This window comes from Lepidochelys kempii, chromosome 10 (genome assembly GCF_965140265.1).
Source record: "Lepidochelys kempii isolate rLepKem1 chromosome 10, rLepKem1.hap2, whole genome shotgun sequence".
NCBI lineage: Eukaryota > Metazoa > Chordata > Testudines > Cheloniidae > Lepidochelys > Lepidochelys kempii.
Window position 1 is genome coordinate 21151369 of NC_133265.1, and position 22449 is coordinate 21173817.

At 39.8% G+C, this 22449-nt stretch overlaps 1 protein-coding gene across 2 annotated transcripts in view; it reads right to left on the minus strand.

Moving 5' to 3' along the window:
- CPPED1 (calcineurin like phosphoesterase domain containing 1) overlaps positions 1-22449 on the minus strand; it is an 85722-nt gene that overhangs the window by 51987 nt on the left and 11286 nt on the right. For both annotated transcript variants that reach the window (XM_073362376.1, XM_073362375.1), the window contains exon 2: positions 18736-18954. In XM_073362376.1, the coding sequence (XP_073218477.1) occupies positions 18736-18954 (219 nt within the window). The remainder of the gene's footprint in view (positions 1-18735; positions 18955-22449) is intronic.

The window sequence follows — 22449 nt, forward strand, 5'->3', positions numbered from 1 at the left end:
GACCCTGGAAGAGCTACACAAATGACAACCTCAGTACACAGGAGCATGTTGAGGATTGCACGTGCTGCCTTAGCAGCTAAGGAGGAGAACTACAATAAGACCGCAAATCAGCAAGGGACTTCAGCACAGGCTTCACTTTAAGCATGTGAGTAGTTCTATTGACTTCAATGGGAGTATTCACGTATTTAAAAAGTGACACTTGCTGAAGAAGCTTGCTGAATTGGATCATCATTAAATAAATAAATGAATAACCTCAGCATTGAATGAGTATGTGCTTGAAAACTAGAGTAATCCACTCATGACCAACCCTATGTCTTAAGCCCTTATTTCAAAATAGAGCAAGTCCCCATGGTAACAGTGGATTGAACAGATTCCATGCTGAGTTGTCTGGAACAATTCAGGGCAACAATAAAATTAAGAATGGTGATATTTTAAAAGTGACAAAATTGATAACTATTCAGAGAAATATTTTAAAAGGTAGATTTTGCTTTGCTTTGCTGAAAAGCATCCTTTCATACTCAAATTCTAACTTGATATCTGATTAGTGCAGAACATCCCACTGCACATGTTTTAATAAGATGTCAAGGTTGATAACAATCCCTCATGTTTTCTATTACTATCCTGTCCAGAATTGGGCAGCTTTGTTTAAACTTGACAGTTTCAACTTAATTCTCCCCAGCTGCCCCTCTGTTCTCTAAAACTACAACTCGTTTTTAAATGTCTGAAGAAATATCAATTTCTGTCATTTTTACTGGGCTGAACATACTCATTGCATTTAGCATGCTAAGGATCTGAAAGATATCTTGGCAGGTATGTAAACAGAAGAACACACCGAGAAAGCACACAATAGCAAATGAAAGCAAGCAAAATGTATATTCCACCAGAAAGTCAACTTACTTAATACATATGGCAATCAAAGATACTTTCCTAACTTTTAGACTTGAATAAAGGAAATCACACTGTAATGATGTGACCCTAACATATTTAAGTGTAGTTAACCCCATACCCTTCATTTCATTTGAAATGTCAAAAATCCTACTGCAATGCTCTTTGCTCTGCAAAGCTGTGGTCTTTCCTTCAGGACTTCTCCTACTACACTATCTCAACCACTAAAATCTTGGAAATGCCACAAAATGTCCCAATATCCTTTGGTAGGAGGGAGGGAATCTCTCCTTTAAATATGATGGGCACCAGGCCTAAATGAATAATACTTCAAAAGGATATAGCAATACATAAAACCATATCTGAGGCAGCAGGGCACAAAGGTGGCTTTAAGTCACCTTACCACTTCCTGATGCCCAAATGACCCCAGAATCAGGTTTACCAATAGCAGCCTAGAGCCTGTCTAATCTATGTCAGCTCTAACACCTGACCACTGCAAGAGCAATTCCAGACATCAGGGGTTGGTAGGATGAAGGGATGCCCTGGCCACACCACCTCCACCACCACCAAGGAAGAAGGGAGTGTGACCCTTTGTCTGGGCATTCAGAACTGTAAGTCACCTTGTTATGCCACTGCCTTAGCAAGAGAGATTTGCTGGTGCTAAACTGAGTGACAACTCCCTGCCACCCCAGTTTGTTAGCCAAACAAATGGGACTCTGCCAGCCCTTACTTTGCATTGCACTCCAAATACCCTGAGCCCCCCGGAAGAGGATTCTTCTGCAGCATCCATCCCATCACTGGACAACATCAGAAAGTACCAGGTATGCTGTCTCTAAAGAGACAATATACAAACCAGCCTATCAGATGAGGATTTATACTTTCCTATAATATTACAGCCAGAGATGAATTTATAGTAAAACCAAGAATAATTTTATTAAAAGTGAAAAGTGATAAGCAAAGATAATAGAAACAGAAAATGGTAACAATAAAACAAAAATATTACAATTTCTAGTAACTAAAATTCAACTTAACTGGCTACAGTCCTGTCTAGGGCAGTTTCTCACCTAAAGTCTCCTCTATCACCAACTCCCATGGCTGGAGATCCACCCTTCAGGGACACTAGAGAGACTGACCTCTTTGTTCCCTCATCGATGGATAACCAAAAGGTGTTTTTTCCCCTTCTCCTTTTAGTCCGGTAAACCTCTGAAAAAAGTATTATTTGTTTCCCAGAACGCTAGCACCATGGCCCCTTTTCTCATCCTCTACGTGATTTGCTTTTCCTGTTGACTTCAGATGCAAATATAATTCTTTGGATTTTGGCTTACCCTACTCCATTTACATTCGAGACCTAGGCAAACGGGTATATCAACATTTCTTTCTCTGGGACAAACTTATTTATCAACTCTTCCTGGTAATATGGCTTGAGCATAGTTTTAGTACATACATACAACTTAATTGTTACCTTGCATACATCACACAATGATTATGATGATCGATACAAGTTCTCATTTGATACCAGACACTGCATTCTTTATAGATAAATACCATGACAACCATGTGTTAGGTGTACTATGTTTCTCAGGCCTGACAGAAGTTGCTGCTACATGACAGTGAAACCTTTGCCAGTCAGCACTGAAGGGCTCTTAGTGTCACAGGGAGGATGGTGTAGAATCAGCTCTATGGTGCCTGAGGATCCCCTAGGTGGGAGAAATTTTCCAGTAACTAGACATGCCTAAAAGGCCCGGAATAGCACAAAGCAGCCCTATCCTAGAAGGGTAACATGTCCAGCTCTCTGGAGTTTCTTCTTCTTCTGGAAATTATAAAATACAAGTGAAAAGAGCTACAAAAGAAACTAGAAGTTACCGGTAATTAATTTTTTTTTAAACCAGAAGTTGATTAAATGTGGCTGAGATTAATAAGAACATTAAGAATTTATCAGCTATAAAAAGAAATGCAGTAACAGTCACTTACAGAGAGTTTTTCACTTAGCATTCCAGTTCAAAAGTCAGCCCAGATTGGTGTTGGTAGAGGTGATGCGAGGAGATATTAGTTTATCAACATGCAATTACAATTATTATTTGTATTACACCTATGCCCAAAGGATTGGAGACCCCCATCATGCTAAGTGTTTTACAAAGACCATGCCACAGGACTTGCCCCGAAGAGCTTTTAATCTTTTATTGAACAAATTTTTATTATTTTAAAAAAGACAAAGCGTAGACAAAGCTTTGTGAAAGGAATTAAACATACAGGCAAAGTGATCTAGGTATCATTAGTTTTTTGAAAATTGTATATGCAGTCCTATAAACAAATGCACAAATACATAAATGACACACACAAACTACCTCTAACTGCCTCTCTACTAAGCAGCTGTTGCAGGCTTTTCTCTCCTTTCCAATTTTAAGTTACCCACATCTATTACTTTTCTAAGCACAACCTCCTGCTCTATTTACACATTGAGCATTTTTTTACAGTTTGAAAGTGAAGAATTACCCTTCTGTGCCACAGTTTATTGCTCTTAGTGCAAACATCACCCAACATCCATTAAATCTTTGGGGTTAGTCACGTTTCCAGTGGACAGTGATGCACATTATCACCAATTTCAGAAGAGAACTGAATTGACTATGGAGAATGAGTTACTCTCTCACTACCAGAGGTGTTGCCTTCCAGGTCACAGTAGAGGCATGCTGGAGGGAAAAGCATGGCGAAGCTTGCATAGCAGTTACTTAGGCTGTATCTCTTCTGTGGATAAAGAGAAGCTGTTAGCCTCTCTAGACTACAAATCTAGCACTCTGCACAAGCATTACATTTCACATGTACACAAACCGTAAGACGATAACCTAAACAGAAAGCCAAAATAATATTATTAGTAGTAATATATAATTTGATACTATGCTATAACTCAGGGAAATTAGTGGATTTTGACAGCAGTGGAGTTTTATGTTAAATACTCCCTACCACCAATGCCCACACACAACTGACAATTTTGCTTAGTTCTGAGAAAGAGCTAAAGAATTCTATTTAATGTTTTCTTGATCAAACTCACTCATTCAGATGTGGGCTAACCATTCCAGCAGTGTCCTCCGACACTGGTGCATATAGTTTTATCTTTGACTGTGTTATTAACAGAAAAAAATGCAACCAGAATGTATCCATCAGATATGCCAGGAGAGTAAGGCATGGAACTGTATTCCATTTCTAATTTAGTAATTTAAAAAGAAAACATGCGGCTGGATTGAATTGGCCTATGCAGGTGGATTTAAAAAATGAAATCTGTGCCTCCCTCAGAGAAAGCTTCTTTGAAGCTGAAAACCCCACAGCAATGTGAACTCCTGGGAAGAAACTAGAGCTCTGTGGATGAGGGGAAAGCAGTGGACGTGTTGTTCCTTGACTCTAGTAAAGCTTTTGACATGGTCTCCCACAGTATTCTTGCCAGCAAGTTAAAGAAGTATGGGCTGGATGAATGGACTATAATGTGGATAGAAAGCTGGCTAGATTGTCGGGCTCAATGGGTAGTGATCAATGGCTCCACGTCTAGTTGGCAGCCCGTATCAAGTGGAGTGCCCCAAAGGTCGGTCCTCGGACCAGTTTTGTTCAATATCTTCATTAATGACCTGGAGGATGGTGTGGATTGCACCCCAACAAGTTTGCAGATGACACTAAACTGCGAGGAGAGGTAGCTACGCTGGAGGGTAGGGATAGGATACAGAGGGCCCGAGACAAATTAGAGGATTGGGCCAAAAGAAATCTGATGAGGTTCAACAAGGACAAGTGCAGAGTCCCGCACTTAGGATGGAAGAATCCCATGCACCGTTACAGACTAGGGACCGAATGGCTAGGCAGCAGTTCTGCAGAAAAGGACCTAGGGGTTATAGTGGACGAGAAGCTGGATATGAGTCAACAGTGTGTAGTTGTTGTCAAGAAGGCCAATAGCATTTTGGGATGTATAAGTAGGGGCATTGCCAGCAGATCAAGGGACGTGATTGTTCCCCTCTATTTGACATTGGTGAGGCCTCATCTGGAGTACCGTGTCCAGTTTTGGGCTCCACACGACAAGAAGGATGTGGAAAAATTGGAAAAGGTCCAGCGGAGGGCAACAAAAATTATTAGGGGACTGGAACACATGATTTATGAGGAGAGGTTGAGGGAACTGGGATTGTTTAGTCTGCAGAAGAGAAGAATGAGGGGGGATTTGATAGCTGCTTTCAACTACCTGAAAGGGGGTTCCAAAGACGATGGATCTAGACTGTTCTCAGTGGTAGCAGATGACAGAACAAGGAGTAATGGTCTCAAGTTGCTGTGGGGGAAGTTTAGGTTGGATATTAGGAAAAACTTTTTCACTAGGAGAGTGGTGAAACACTGGAATGTGTTACCTAGGGAGGTGGTGGAATCTCCTTCCATAGAAGTTTAAGGTCAGGCTTGACAAAGCCCTGGCTGGGATGCTTTAGTTGGGGATTGGTCCTGCTTTGAGCAGGGGGTTGGACTAGATGACCTCCTGAAGTCCCTTCTAATCCTTATATTCTAGGATTCTATAGAGCTAAGAGTAGCTTAGGGTTTTTTCACCTTCCTTTGCAGCGGGTGGGCAGGTCACTTGCCAGGATTATCTGGGTATATCTCACAATCATTTCCCTGCCATGACAGGGGCCTTTGGCACTAGTGCACCTCATCCCCTCCTATTTTCTGCCTGTGTCAAATAATTAGTTTAGACCCCTAAACTAAAAGGAAACATTAAAGGGGATTTGAAGTAATTAGCAGAGTCAGGACTGGAATCCAGATCTTCCAGTTCCCAGACTCATGCTCTAACCCCAGACCAGACAGGAAATCTATGGCAAAAGAACCTTCAATGCCCCATCACCACTCGTGTGCCCTAACCACAGGACCATCCATGCCATCCAATAGGGAGTTTGTTATACTCATTATGGTCAATTCACCTCAGGCAGAGCCAAATTTCTTTTTCAAAAAAGCGTTAGAAGAAGCAGCATGACAATTAGGCTTGAATTCAGCAACCTAGGGATTCAAGACTAAAAATAAGAACAAATATGCAGAGAATGAAAAGTCCTTCTACTAGGGCTTGCCTAACTAGATGCTAGTGTCAGATTACTTAGCACATTATGACCTGAGCAGCACTTGAGCAGATATTAAAGATTAGGGATTTAGTCCTTCACTTACCCAGAGCAATTAGCATATGTAATCACAATGAAGCTGAAGTGCCATAATACTTTCCAGTTCTTGTGATTTTAATTTTTTCTAATTAACATATGACTACAAATGCATTGATCTAAAATGGTGAAAGCATAAACATTTGTTCATTGGTCCATTATCACATTGCTAACAGATCAAGTTAATCAGGTTCTACTCATTTTCGATTATAGACATTATTAGACAAGACTGGTTTCATTTAGTCTCTAACAGCTACATCTAATTTAGAGTTGAAGATAACTGAAGCATGTAAGAGGTCACAGCATGTACTTACACTCACCCATAAATAGTACAATTCATGAAACACAATTAAACACCTGCCCTAATAGTTTATCATACAGTGGACTTTAAAAATTCAATTTATATTACAAGGTGCATATCAAGTTAATAACAAGCAGTAGGGAAGGAAGGTACGGTCATAAGGAAGTTACAGAATGTAAGCAAGTTTCTTCAAGGAAACTCAACTGAATAAAAGATTTGGGGTCAGATTCTCAGGTAGTGCAAATCAGTGTAGACCTCTCAGCTTCAATGGAGTTATGCTGATTTACCCCAGCAAAGAATCCAGCCCTTTGTATTTGACATATTAGTCTGTTGTAGCCATTTTCAGTTGGCAAAATAAAACTACTGTTATGAAATGAAGAGGGAAGCACTGTATTGTATGTTACATCAAAATGCAGCACACAGAGCTATCACAGCCTGTCCATCAGTCATCTCCCCCAGAATGGCAAAGGGGATCAGAGTGCTAACTGGAAATGTGTCCTTTCAGCTGTTTCAGCTTTTAAACAGTTCTGATTTTCAGATCTCCAATTTATTATTAATTTACTTACTTCATCTGCTCTCTCACCTTAGATGGCAATTCTAGTCCTCTTTGGGCCATTTAATAATGCAAATTAGACACATCGAAGTGGAGAAGGTACTAGGTGCCCAGCAGCAGGGTTCCAGAAAAGGCACATTTGCTATCCAATCCATGCAAAAATTAGATTCCAGAACTGGTGTTTTTACAGCTTAGGGATTCAACCAAACCACCTCAGTGAAGGATGTAGGTTTGAATGCAGACAAAGACATACATGCCGTGTCCACGTAACTGGAAAATGGCAACATCATTGATATTATGAAGCTGACAAGGGATGCTGCAAGTGCATTAGTGGACAAAAAAAGTCAGCTCCTGACAAGGTTGCCCATTATATATTAACATTTGTTTATTAATTTTTATAATAGAAATTAACAAACAATATCATAGTAGAAATTTTAAAATTTCTACTCCCAGAGTAGAAATTAACCCTAAAGCCATCAAATTCAAGAGTCCTATTTTTATTCACTTTGCACTGGATGCTATGGGCCAGACAGTCAAAGGTACTTAGGCACCTAAAGATGCAGGTCCAGTGGGATTTGCCAACAGAGGCAAATAGGCTACTTAGATTTGAAATCAATGGGTATTACCCAAAGCCAAATTTTCAGAACCTCTCATTGCACCTGGAGAATTTAAGCTATCATCATTTGGCCTATGTCATTAAAGAGACTCAAAATTTTGTCCTATATTATTTATTGCATTATGCAGGTTTTTCCATAATATGACCACCAGGATGGATAAAAATCGATTTAAAAAAATGAATTAAAACAATTTTTAATGTAAGTTAAATACAGGGTTTGGTTTTTTTAAAATAAATACATTTAAAATCGACAACCTATGTTAAGGCTAAATTATAATGTATTAAAATAATTCTGATCAAATACATAATGTGATGCCAATATTTAAAAAGGGCTCCAGAGGTGATCCTGGCAGTTATAGGCTAGTAAGTCTGACTTCAGTACCAGGCCAACTGGTTGAAACTATAGTAAAGAACAAAATTGTCAGACACATAGATGAACATAATTTGTTGGGGAAGAGTCAACATGGTTTTTGCAAATGGAAATCATGCCTCACCAATCTAACATTCTTTGAAGGGGTCAACAAGCATATGGACAAGGAGGAATCCAGTGGATATACTGGACTTAGATTTTCAGAAAGCCTTCGACAAGGTCCCTCACCAAAGGCTCCTAAGCAAAGTAAGCTGTCACGGGATAAGAGGGAAGGTCCTCTCATGGATTGGTAACTGGTTAAAAGACAGGAAACAAAGGACTGGAAAAAAATGGTCAGTTTTCAGAATGGAGAAAGGTAAATAGTGGTGTCCCCCAGAGGTCTGTACTAGGCCCAGTCCTATTTAACATATTCATAAATGATCTGGAAAAGGGGTAAACAGTGAGGTGGCAAAATTTGCAGATGATACAAAAACTACTCAAGATAGGTAAGTCCACAGCAGACTGTGAAGAGCTACAAAAGGATCTCTCAAAACGGAGTAACTGGGCAACAAAATGGCAGATGAAATTCAACATTGATAAATGCAAAGTAATGCACATTGGAAAACTTAATTCCAACTATACATATAAAATGATGGGGTCTAAATTAGCTGTTACTACTCAAGATCTTGGCATCATTGTGGATAGTTCTCTGAACACATCCACTCCATGTGCAGCAGCAGTCTAAAAAGCTAACAGAATGTTGGGAATCATTAGGGATAGATAATAAGACAGAAAATATCATATTGCCTCTATATAAATCCATGGTATGCTCACATCTCAAATACTGCATGCAAATGTGGTCACCCCATTTAAATATTATATATATATATATATATTGGAATGGGAAAAGGTTCAGAAGAGGGCAACAAAAATTATTAGGGGTATGGAATGGCTGCCATATGGAGAGATTAATAAAACTGGGACTTTTCAGCTTGGAAAAAAGAGACAACTAAGCGGGGGAGGAGGGAGAGGGGATATGATAGAAGTCTATAAAATCATGACTGGTGTGGAGAAGGAGTAAATAACTCTTCCTTATTTACTCCTTCTCATAATGAAAGAACTAGGGGTCACCAAATGAAATTAACAGGCAACTGATTTAAAACAAACAAAAGGAAATATTTCTTCACTCAACATACAGTCAACCTCTGGAACTCCTTGCCAGAGGATGTTGTGAAGGCCAAGATGATAACAGGGTTCAAAAAAGAATTAGATAAGTTCATGGAGGATAGGTCCATCAGTGGCTATTAGCCAGGAATGGTGTCCCTTTCCCAGAAGCTGGGAATGGGCAACAGGGGATTGATCACTTGATGATTACCTGTTCTGTTCATTCCCTTTGGGGCAACTAGCATTGGCCACTGTTGGAAGACAGAATAATGGGCTAGATGGACCTTTGGTCTGATCCAGTATGGCCGTTCGTATACAAAATGTAATACTGAATAGTGATAAGTTTTAAAGAAAGTCAAACCGCTGAATTGGTGAAAGTCAGTGGCTAAACACCTGGAACCAGAGTTTGCTGAAGTGCTAAACCAGCTTTTGACAGGTGCAGAGACAACGCTGCAGGAAGACAGAATATTTTCTTTATTTCAGTTTTTTCAACTACTTCAGTAACTTGTTCATTCAAAGTTAAGAAACAAATAAGGTATTGAAAGAGCAGGAAAGCTTGACTTCCAATCTATGAATAAAATCTAGGTGAGAGATCTACTAGTTCTAATATCCTGAAGGACAATGTCCTAGAGAGCTAGCAAACGGGAGTTTTGTGAGGTAGTTCTTCAGGTGAAGGAGGTGTGACTACATGACCCTTGGGGTGAGCTTGTTGTCTGTTGTTGTGTGCTTGCTTGCCATGTGACTACTTGATTGAAGTTTACAGTGTAGTTTGTTTGGGGGGCTGTCTGTTAAGCATAGCAAGACTGAGAGCTTCCTAACAAGGCTCTAGTTTGCCATCCTTTGATCCCAAATCCCTTTAGGATTACAAGCGGGAGGGGCTAACTCAGAGAGAACAGAGGTTTAACAAGCCAGCTCATAAGATAGCAAACAAGAGCAACAAATGGGAGTTTTGCAAGCAAGTTTAAGAGAGGAAGAATGAGAGCTAGGTATACCTAATAAAGATTCTCTAAACTAAGACCAGTCACATTCCCCACCCCTCCCCAAACACACACACACACACAAAACAAAACAAAACAAAAACCCCAACAGGAGTGAAAATAATGCAGGTCAAAGTCCAGCAGCAGAGCGAGGGCTATCCAGTTAAATGCACTGAATGCATCATACACAATTACCTGCCTTGTGGGCAGGTAGCATATCTCTGCATTTGGTGCAAGCAGCTAATCACCCTCAGAGACAGAGTATGGGCTCTTGAATTTGGGGTGACTGAACTGGAGGAGTTATGGGAGACAAAGTAGTATACAGACGAGACTTCCAGGGACACAGTAAGAGCGGCCCAGCTTTAGTCAGCCAGCTTCGGCGTTGCTGAGGAGTATGAAAGTCTCAGGGAAGGAAAAGATCAAGCTGGAGTGGAGTTGGGTCTTTTAAGGCCTCAGAGAACCACATGGGATTGGCCTGCCAGGTGTGAAGGTTACGGATCCCTTGAGACATCTAGGCCAGTGGTTCTCAACCTATTTATGCGGCCCACAAAGTGTTACCTGGGCTGCAGGTTGAGACCCACAATGCCCCCCACCTATTGCCCCCCCACAAACACCTATGCTCAGCGCCCTCCGCCCAGAGACCCCTCCACAAAGTTGAGCTCTCCACAGGAGCTGGGCATGGGGCAGGGACCTGCACCCCAGACCTTGCTGCGCATGGACCCCCCAAACTCCACCGTGTGGGATCTGGGGGCAGTCAGGACTGCTGGCAGCCCATGGCTTTTAGCACACGGTTGAGCTGGCCCGTAACTGTGTGCTGATTGGGCCACATGTGTCCTGCAGGTTGAGAATCGCTGATCTAGACAGACATATTGGCAGTACGGGAGAAGAGCCGGTGGTCGTGGTACACGTAGGTACCAATGACATAACAAAAGGTAGGAGAGACATCCTCGAGGCCAAATTTAGGTTGCCAGGTAAGAGTAAAGTCCAGGACCTCTATGGTAGCATTCTCTCAAATGCTTCCAGTTCTATGTACAGTGTCAGTTAGATAGACAGAACTTCAGGGTCTCAGTGCACGGATGAGACAATGGTGTTCTGAGGAGGGATTCAGGTTTATTAGGATCTGGGACCTTTCCTTTTGGGAAAGGAGGAGCCTATACAGGAAGGATGGGCTCCATCTCAAGCAAAATGGTACCAGATTGCTGGCATGTAAAATTTAAAAAAGGGCGTAGAGAAGTTTTTTTAAACTAAGGGTTGGGGGAAAGCCGACAAGTGCAGAGGAGCACACAGTTCAGACAGACACATCAATCAGAAGTAAAATCTTTATCATCCAGTAAATAAGAAATCACTAATAAAAAAGTTAAAATTTAGAATCTGAATAAAGGTAAGTGAAACTATATAATTGCTTAAATAAAAATGTTTTCAGATATAGCATACCCTCCTGGCTGGCAAAAAGAAACACCACATTTCGTATCAATGCTATGTTTAGTTGCACATCAGCATGGTTTAATGGTTACCAACCAATGAGAATCAATCTTTCTTTAGGAAAAGAACTGAAGTACAAATGCAAAACACAATTAAAATCAATTATTTAATTCAAGACTTCCTGCTTGTTGATTTAAATCATGATTAAAATTGCTCAGATTTAAATAGTTTTGGTTTAAATCAGTCTACACTGAGGACCACATGTAATCAACAGTTGTCCAGTTCTCTCTCACCTTCACAGACACAAAATGTTAGGCTCCACAACTTCTGTAAGCATCTAGCAAATTGTCAACAGTATAATCCAAGTGAGTTTGGCCTGTATTCAGGAAAGTACTTAAGCACAGGCTTAAAGTCAAGCATGTGCTCAAGAGCTTCCCTGAATTGGATTTGTAACAGTAATATTCTTTAGACCACTGGTGTACAACAGATGGCCCTCGTGAGCTACAATCATGTTGAGAAAAAACATGCAACTGATTATAAGTTGAAAAACGTGCTCTTTGTGACCTGTGCTCAGAGATTTTTCAAAGGAAGTGTCTGAATCAGCTGTTTCACTACCAGAACCACTGCCTCCACAACCACCTCCTACCACTTCCCCTGTAGACCAAGGAGCACTCACATGAGTGAGATCACTCCTAGCATTTGCTGATCCCTTTCTTCAGTAGCTTCTCAGCAGCTCCACAGCTGACCACTTGCTGCACTGCAGGGGAGGGATAAAAGTAACTTTGAGTGCTCCACTGCCTGCTTACTTGCCAGGCTGTTGGAGTCTCAGGGAGTGCAGGATAAGAGCTACATTCACTCTTCCTGAGTCTAAGGGTTCCCACCAAAAAGGATAGTTCCCAAACCCACCATGTCACCCAGGGGAGCCTGGGACAGTGGAAGAAGAGGAAAAGCTGAGACTCTACACCCAGTTATGGCTTCCTGACTCTCTTCCCCAGCCCAGATTAAGCAGCCAGAGGGGACATTAACTGGTGCTAATGGACAAAAGTCCACTAGGGACCATAGGTCATCCGAGGCTAGCAGAGTACAGTGCACTCCAGCCCCTGCACCAGGGTCAGGGGGAAAGAGAGAAAGGTGAAGGAACCAGCTAGGCGGTCTCTACATCCTCTGGGGCAGTGATACTCAGACGTCAGTGATGCAGGAGCCAAATTAGCAATCAACATTCCCCAAAGGAGTCACAGTAGTTTGAATTCATTGTTTCATTTACTATACATATATAATTATTCACATAGCAAAATGACTGACCAAGTATTATTTTACCAACTACAATTGGTTAATAACATAGTAAAAGCATCCTGATTGGTTGTTAATTAAATCACACTGTTTTAATACCACGTGCTGCAAAGCACCTCAGACACATTAACGAACCATTTGTGGCTCACGAGCCTCAGTCTGAGTATCACTGCTCTGAGGAACTCCTCCACATTGGGAGAATTCCCTTTAGCAGACTGGCATTTGGTTTCTGCTTCCTTTACTAAGCAGTGCAAGTATTGACTGTGGCCCCTTAACCCTTTGTGAGGTTTCTTCGTTAACATTTTTGATATACCAAATTATGCTGACTTAATATACACATGGAAGTCTTCAGGAAAAAAAGTTTCCAATGATCACAATACATCTAGTTATAAATATCTAAGGAGCTTGTAGAAAAAGTTATTTTTAGAAACACCTTATATTACAACTGTATTTTGTAAAATTCTTGATTTAGTGCCACAATACTAGGTTAACTATTCTTGGTAACACTATTTCTGATTACATAATCAAGAGAGGTTTCAGAGGAACAGCCGTGTTAGTCTGTATTCGCAAAAAGAAAAGGAGTACTTGTGGCACCTTAGAGACTAACCAATTTATTTGAGCATGAGCTTTCGTGAGCTACAGCTCACTTCATCAGATGTTTACCGTGGAAACTGCAGCAGACTTTATATACACACAGAAATCATGAAACAATACCTCCTCCCACCCCACTGTCCTGCTGGTAATAGCTTATCTAAAGTGATCAACTGCTGGAAATGGCCCACCTGTTGATCACTTTAGATAAGCTATTACCAGCAGGACAGTGGGGTGGGAGGAGGTATTGTTTCATGATTTCTGTGTGTATATAAAGTCTGCTGCAGTTTCCACGGTAAACATCTGATGAAGTGAGCCGTAGCTCACGAAAGCTCATGCTCAAATAAATTGGTTAGTCTCTAAGGTGCCACAAGTACTCCTTTTCTTTTTGCATAATCAAGAGAAACTTTTCAAAATACTGTTCTGAGTATAAATCAGTTTTAATCAGCATCTATATACTGAGACATTGGCACTGATTACTTAGCTCCTTTAATGGCATGTGTAATGGATAACAAATGTATTGCTTGATTGCTTCCTAGCTTGGCTGATCAGGATTCTATTCATCACTCCTAGCTGTTGGAATCCTGAGACTTCTTGGAGTCCCTGTTCAAAGGTCTTGATATCATTTCAACCAAAAATCTGCTGTGCTTTAGAATTCAGTCATAGTCAAAGCTCTACATAGTTCATGTGTTCCTCCTAGTTAAAAATGTATTTAAGATGGGTAGTTTTTTTATTATTATTATTATTTAACAGGTTGAGATGGAAGTTAAGCATAGAAAAATGTAAATACAATCCAAGAGAGCATAGATAATAATATGAAGTCAATGGATGCTAAAAATGTATTCAAACTTTAATCTGTCATTCTTAAGCAAAAACCATATTGGGAAAACAACTGCATTACTCTTTGATTAACATTATTTTTGTCAGCTTAAGCGTAGTTTAAAACCACAACTGAACTAGAGAGCTCTTATCAATTTGATATATCAATTAGAAATAGTAATGGGCCAAATTCACTACGGTCAGACTGAAATTGAGGATTGCCTCCTCTTATGCCTTTGGTGATTTATCTCCATTGAGAAAACATTTTTTTAGCCTTTTCTCCCAAAACATTATGGAACTAAAATGATTAAACAAACTGACACACAGATTACTCGAAAAACTCCACTGAGGAAAAGCATGAAATGAAGTCAGTACCACTTCACTACAAATGCATTAGTGTTGATCCAAATGATCTTGTGTTGAACAGTAATGAAAATAGTGAAATAAGAAAGTATTAAAAGGATAAGAAAAAAACCCAACAAAAATAGTATTCGACCCCAATACTGCAAACACTTTATGCATGTGAGTAACTTCACACACATGAGCAGTCCCAGGTCTGATCTACACTTAAAGTTTAGGTCGACATAGCTAAGTTGCTTAGGGCTACGAAAAATCCACACCTTGACATTTCCACTGACATCACTACGGTTGCTTGTGGAGGTGATGTTCCTCACTGTTGGAAAAAACCCTTGAAGTTGATGTCGGCTGTGTCTACACTATGGGGTTATGTCAGCATAACTACAGTGCCATAGCTATGTGGGTATACTCCCCATTATATAGATATATCCCCGTTTTTTACTTTAGGGCTACGGTGGAAGTTAAGTTTTAAAACCTCTGAGTATTGATTATTATACACTGCAGAAATGTATTACTTGGAAGGAGGTAATTTTTTAAACATCAAAAAATTAACTATTCATAAAAAAAAAAAAACAAATTCTCAAGCAGTTTGCCTTTTGCTCCTTAACGCTGGAGAAGGTTTTCCTACAACTTCACATTCTTGGCATAAAGTGAAAGCACTTACAGACCAATTTAAGTATTCCTATGATGATTTCCATAATCAGTTGCTGATTTAACTTTACTTCAGTCTAATTAAGGCATCCCTGAATGACAAAAGAATGTCACTCTGATTTTTAATCGTGGTTAAAAAAATATTAAATCCCAAGCATAACAGGAGCCAGTGGACATGTGACAGGGTATATTATTTTGTAATCTTGACGCAAACCATACGACTGCAGAAAGGAAACAAAACAGTGTGTTACAAGCACTCGTGTGTGTCAGAAGAGGAAGTCTGACAAAGAGTTTTATCAATTCTATGGTAAAGTAGAACAAATGAAGCCATCTGAATCTTTAAGTGAGAAAGGGAACTCAGCATGTGATTGCACTACTTTCAAGTTTTCTTAGAAGCAAATGTTATTACAAGGAAATTAGAGAGGGTAATGTCAGATAAAATCTCTAATTCTAATGTCAGGAAATTGAAATTTTGGTGGAGAAAACACAGCAAATGAGTTGTTAAGGAACCAAGATCTTGATTCATTGCAAAATGCCTCTTAAAAAAAAATAAATAAAATATCCATCAACCATCTGGACTTGTTTCCGCACACATTTTTCAAAACATTTTCAGTAAATGTTTCATTAGGACTTCTCTAGGATTTGGGTTTGTTTTCAAAATTTTCTTCTTTTACTTGATTTATTATTCCATTCATTTGGCCTTTTCAAAGAATTTTTACTTAAGATTATTCCAAAAGCTTACTACAAATAAGTGAAAGAAAATGTTAGGAAAAAAATATAAGACCCCACCAAAAATTTCAGTTCCTCCAAGGCATCCATATTTTTATGTTCATTCATTTATGATTAGACCAGAATCCTTTTCTTTGTACTTTTCTAGAATATTTTTCTGATTGCGTTTCCATTCCACTTGCTGCTTCAAGCAAGTCTGAATGACCTTTTGGGCAAACATCCAAAGAATACTGCACACGGTGTCTCTTAGCCAAAGAAGTATTTACTTTAGCATCTTTGTCTCTTTTCAGTTTAGACAGAAAGACAAATTACTGGCTATAAAATGTATTTATAAAAAGTGTCAGTAAATCGTTCGTATAAACTTAAACACATGTAAACAGCAATGTAAAGCAATGAAAGAGCTGTTCTAGTAGGAGCTACACTTTCCTTTAATAGACTATTTCCTTAACTCTCCATAAAGTGCCTAATAATCATGAAGCGGATGTGCAGAATATTGCTTCACTGATTTAAGAAAAATGTTTACATTTTAAACAATGGATTGTTAGGATCAAAGCAAGATATACCTGTACTACCTATAGTTACTAGTTATCTTTACTCCAGAAAGAAGAGATGAGACAAGGTGAAAGGCCAATGAAACTGCTCTCTCCTGCTACTACTTGGAAATTGCAATAGGCTGCTGGCAAAATTTATACAATGCATAACAAATACACTTTTCAGAACATAAGCAGTCTTAGCTCTACAATCTGTTCAGTTTAACATTAATGTATTTTGTAATTGAGATGACTATTTGATAACAATTTGCCATACTCTGACAAATTTGTTTCTTACGTTTTACGATAAATCAGAGCCCTATGCTCATTAAAGATGCCAGACTGGTGATAGTCCGACCGCAGCGGTTCAGGAGTCAAATTAATGATCCACATTACCCAAAAGAGTCACAGTAGTGTGACTTCATTGTGTCATTTACTATAGTATTATATATTCATATTTAAACAGTGTGACAGGGGAAATATTTAGTTTTTTATACCTGTATATATTCTCACAGCAAAAATGACTGAGCAAGGATTATTATTTATTAACTACAATTGGGTAAGTAAAAAAAAAAAAAAGCAAGAGTAAAAGCATCCTGATTGGTTAATAACTTAGACTGGTTAATAATAAAATCACACAGCGTTTTAATATCACATGCTGCAGGAGACACATTAACGTGCCACTTGCAGTTTGCAAGACCCAGTCTGAGTATCGCTGTGCTAGACAGATAATACTGGTTGGAAAAGTCCACTATCCAACCCCCACCCCACCAAAAAAAATTTCCAGGGGTGACAGTGTACAAATTTCCACATTCTGTCCTGCCCGAACCTGATCTGTACAGACACCGTCTAGAGATGAGAGGATAGATCAGGCTCTATGCCCATTCAGTCCTTAGTCCCTCTGAAATTTTTAACAAGAGGGCTACTTATGACAGAACTTGTTATATGGACATGAGTCCTGAGTCGACAAAATTCTTTTCAGAGGCTTAAGAGCCTTTTTATGTTAATGACTTTCCGGAAATACCCATACAAGGTGAAATCCAACATATCAGTTTTATATTCAGTTATTGCATTATTTAATTTTGTGACTGGAAGTCCTCCAACAGTGCAGCAGACATATTATAGCTAGTTTCTGGAGTGTCCCCTGGCTAGAGTCCGTATACTGTTTATGAAAGTAATACTTTTGGTGAAAGAACTTTTACATATCCTCTTAAAATTTTTATTTCATTCTAACAGCAAATTTTCTCTAAGCCACAGGAAGAAGTTACTAACAGAGGCAGAACTAGCACGCATGAATGGCACAGGAAATCAACTGGAGAGGTGTCATAAATATAAAGGGAAGGGTAAACCCCTTTGAAATCCCTCCTGGACAGGGGAAAGCTCCTCTCACCTGTAAAGGGTTAAGAAGCTAAAGGTAACCTCGCTGGCACCTGACCAAAATGACCAATGAGGAGACAAGATACTTTCAAAGCTAGGAGGAGGGAGAGAAACAAAGGGTCTGTGTGTCTGTCTATATGCTGTCTTTGCCGGGGATAGACCAGAAATGGAGTCTTAGAACTTTTAGTAAGTAATCTAGCTAGGCATGTGTTAGATTATGATTTCTTTAAATGGCTGAGAAAAGAATTGTGCTGAATAGAATGACTATTTCTGTCTGTGTATCTTTTTTGTAACTTAAGGTTTTGCCTAGAGGGGTTCTCTATGTTTTTGAATCTAATTACCCTGTAAGATATCTACCATCCTGATTTTACAGGGGGGATTTCTTTATTTCTATTTACTTCTATTTTTATTAAAAGTCTTCTTGTAAGAAACTGAATGCTTTTTCATTGTTCTCAGATCCAAGGGTTTGGGTCTGTGGTCACCTATGCAAATTGGTGAGGCTTTTTATCCAACATTTCCCAGGAAAGGGGGGGTGCAAGTGTTGGGAGGATTGTTCATTGTTCTTAAGATCCAAGGGTCTGGGTCTGTAGTCACCTAGGCAAATTGGTGAGGCTTTTTACCAAACCTTGTCCAGGAAGTGGGGTGCAAGGTTTTGGGAAGTATTTTGGGGGGAAAGACACGTCCAAACAGCTCTTCCCCAGTAACCAGTATTAGTTTGGTGGTGGTAGCGGCCAATCCAAGGACGACGGGTGGAATATTTTGTACCTTGGGGAAGTTTTGACCTAAGCTGGTAAAGATAAGCTTAGGAGGTTTTTCATGCAGGTCCCCACATCTGTACCCTAGAGTTCAGAGTGGGGGAGGAACCTTGACAAGAGGTCAGAATACTACTTCAGGTAATTATATATCACATCTAAAAATTAAAAAAAGAAAATGGGAATACGATTACCAGTGTACATTAACAGTCTTACCTGGCATACCATGTATGAGGTCACCACACAGTACAAAGAACTTGGGCTTGGGGTTTAACTGGTTAATGGCTTGCACAGCTTGCTCTGTTAATTTGATCTCCTCTTCCCATTCATCACCTCCATTGTCACAGTCACCAATTGCCCAGGCTTTCATCAGTCCAAACTGAGGATCCGCTCCTTGGATGAAGTAGAAAGGGGCTTTCCATTGACCTTCATCATCTTAAAGAAAAAAATGAAATATTAGTAAAATCCTAAAGGGAAAGGAAATTTTCCCTGTATTATCAACACGAAGGTGAAGGGTAACTTTCTTTAAATTCTTCAACAAAAAACTTCAAAAACAGACTCCAACGAGAAACTGCAGAACTGGAATTAATTTGCATACTGAACACCATCAAATTAGGCCTGAATAAAGACTGGGAGTCGATGGGTGGTCATTACACAAACTAAAACCTATTTCCCCATGCTAATTTTTTCCCCCTATTGTTACTCACATCTTCTTGTCAACTGTTTAAAATGTGCCATCCCGATTACCACTATAAACGTGATTTTTTTCACCTGCTGATAATAGCCCACTTTATTGATTTATCTCGTTAGAGTTGGTAAGGCCACCCCCATCTTTTCATGTTTTCTCTGCGTGCGTGTGTGTATCTATCTTCCTACTGTATTTTCCACTCCATGCATCTGATGAAGTGGGTTTTAGCCCACGAAAGCTTATGCCCAAATAAATTTGTTAGTCTCTAAAATGCCACAAGTACTCCTCATTCTTTTTTCTTTAATTGAAGGCCACTTTAATACAGTAGGCACAATACTTTAATAGAGTAAGCGCAAGCATAATATTTCCCTACTATAGATTAGAGCATTTTTATTTATTCTAATTATGCAATGCTGACATGTGGCTGTATGATGACTAGAGAAAAAGTGTACCAGCAACAAAGCAAATGCTGCTTAAAACTGCAGGACTACAACATAGCTCAATAGCATGGAACATAAGAGATTCATTTTCAATTATTGCCTTTTTAATTAAATAAAAAATGCACACAACATTTTATGGTGTCAGGAGGAATATACTCTTAAATTATTATGTTAAATGCTTTTTGCTCTTACCCTATTAGAGAAAGCTTGAAAAATTCACTTACTAGTGCAAAGCTCTTGCTAGCTAGAGACACATCTCCTGTATAGGATGCAGGACAGCAACCCAGTAGGAATTGCAGCATTCTTTCCTCATTCCCAGCAGCTCTGGGCTGGCCCATGCCAGCTGAATTGCTCTCATGAGGCTTGGGCAGGAACCTTCCTAGGCTCAGGCTGGGACCCTCTCTCCTCACTGGGTCCTTAGAGCCTGCGCTTCCAGCCTGAGCCTGGAAGCTACACTGCAATTAAACAGCCCTGCAGCCTGAAGGCCAAGTCAGCTGGCACAGGCCAGCTCCAGGAGTCTAACTGTGGTGTAGACAAACTCATACGGTCAATTGGCAGTGAGGTCCAGGCACATAACCTCCCACCCCCACTTGAACTTTGGGCTGGTAGTTTTAATCCTCTGGCAATTTTTTTCAAGCCTGCTCTCATACATTTTAGTTGTACTATTTAGACTTACAAAAGGCTCTCCCCACTACCACAATATGGCATTATAGGGAAATCTCATATTACTATGACTGAACTGCTTTTCCTCCTCAAAATGCTATACAACATTTACTAGTATACTATGAAATATTATACATAATTTAATTGCATTTTTAAATTAATATGGTATTTTGTGCAACAGTACCCATGTTTATTTTGTTTGTTTGTTTATTTGCTAGCTTCGGTCATTTACATTGGACCTCAAAGTGATTAGTGAGAATTAGAAGGGTCAAATGGAAACCTTAATTTAGGATGTTCATAATGGCTCCTGACTGAAGCCTAGAATAAAAATATACGAGCCTGGAGGCAAACTAAAATGTGTACAGCTTCCTTAACACCCTGCTTAAGGCCAGAAACTTACGGAGGGGAAAGAACAGGATTTTTGTAGTTTCAGTTAATTTTTTGTACCTCGGATATCTCAGTAATGGGTACCACAAAAAAAAAACTTAGATAATGTAGATACCAAAGCAGGCTAAGAAAAAATTTCTCATTACTCATCCATGAATAGCTAAGACCATATTCTGCTACAGATAAGAGACTGTGGGTGTCTTAACTTTTCTCTAAACTACAGTACAAACTTTTCAAAAGTATACTGTTGCTGCCCTGATTGTCTACAGACATTTCCTTGCATTCCAAGTGTTTGGTTTTGGACTACTGCAGCTGGGTTTCTCCTTTTTATGCTCTTCTTTAAGGTATGTCTGACTAGTCTACACTAGAAGCACTACGTGGTGCAGCTGCACTGAAGCTCTCCTGACACAGCGCTGTACACACCAGCTGTCAAGGTTCCTCCCCCACTCTGAACTCTAGGGTACAGATGTGGGGACCTGCAAGAAAAACCTCCTAAGCTTATCTTTACCAGCTTAGGTCAAAAACTTCCCCAAGGTACAAAATATTACACCCGTTATCCTTGGACTGGCCGCTACCACCACCAAACTAATACTGGTTACTGGGGAAGAGCTGTTTGGACGCGTCCTTCCCCCCAAAATACTTCCCAAAACCTTGCACCCCACTTCCTGGACAAGGTTTGGTAAAAAGCCTCACCAATTTGCCTAGGTGACTACAGACCCAGACCCTTGGATCTTAAGAACAATGAACAATCCTCCCAACACTTGCACCCCCCTTTCCTGGGAAATGTTGGATAAAAAGCCTCACCAATTTGCATAGGTGACCACAGACCCAAACCCTTGGATCTGAGAACAATGAAAAAGCATTCAGTTTTTTACAAGAAGACTTTTAATAAAAAATAGAAGTAAATAGAAATAAAGAAATCCCCCCTGTAAAATCAGGATGGTAGATATCTTACAGGGTAATTAGATTCAAAAACATAGAGAACCCCTCTAGGCAAAACCTTAAGTTACAAAAAAGATACACAGACAGAAATAGTTATTCTATTCAGCACAATTCTTTTCTCAGCCATTTAAAGAAATCATAATCTAACACATACCTAGCTAGATTACTTACTAAAAGTTCTAAGGCTCCATTCCTGGTCTATCCCTGGCAGAAACCAGCATACAGACAGACGCAGACCCTTTGTTTCTCTCCCTCCTCCCAGCTTTTGAAAGTATCTTGTCTCCTCATTGGCCATTTTGGTCAGGTGCCAGCAAGGTTACCTTTAGCTTCTTAACCCTTTACAGGTGAGAGGAGCTTTCCCCTGGCCAGGAGGGATTTCAAAGGGGTTTACCCTTCCCTTTATATTTATGACACCAGCGTTTAGGTCGGTGTAACTTATTTACATCCCTGAGCGACATAAGTTGTACCAACATAACCTGTGGTGTAGACAAGCCCTTTGTCTTACCCCTTTTAGTTTTATCCTTGCTTTAATATATATGAGGACTTCAGTAGCTCAGACATAGGTGAAGGTTTCTCGCAGGAGTGGGTGGGTGAGATTCGGTGGCCTGCGTTGTGCAGGAGGTCAGACTAGATGATCATAATGGTCCCTTCTGACCTTAATATCTATGAATCTATGAATATCTACAATTAAAACATTCACTCGTAGCTGCCTGAAGTCCTGGAGCTTGTTTATTATACAAGTGGGTGGGTTTGTTTTTATTAAATTCATGATGAAAAACCCACACATTCTACCACTATAGTACTGCAGAA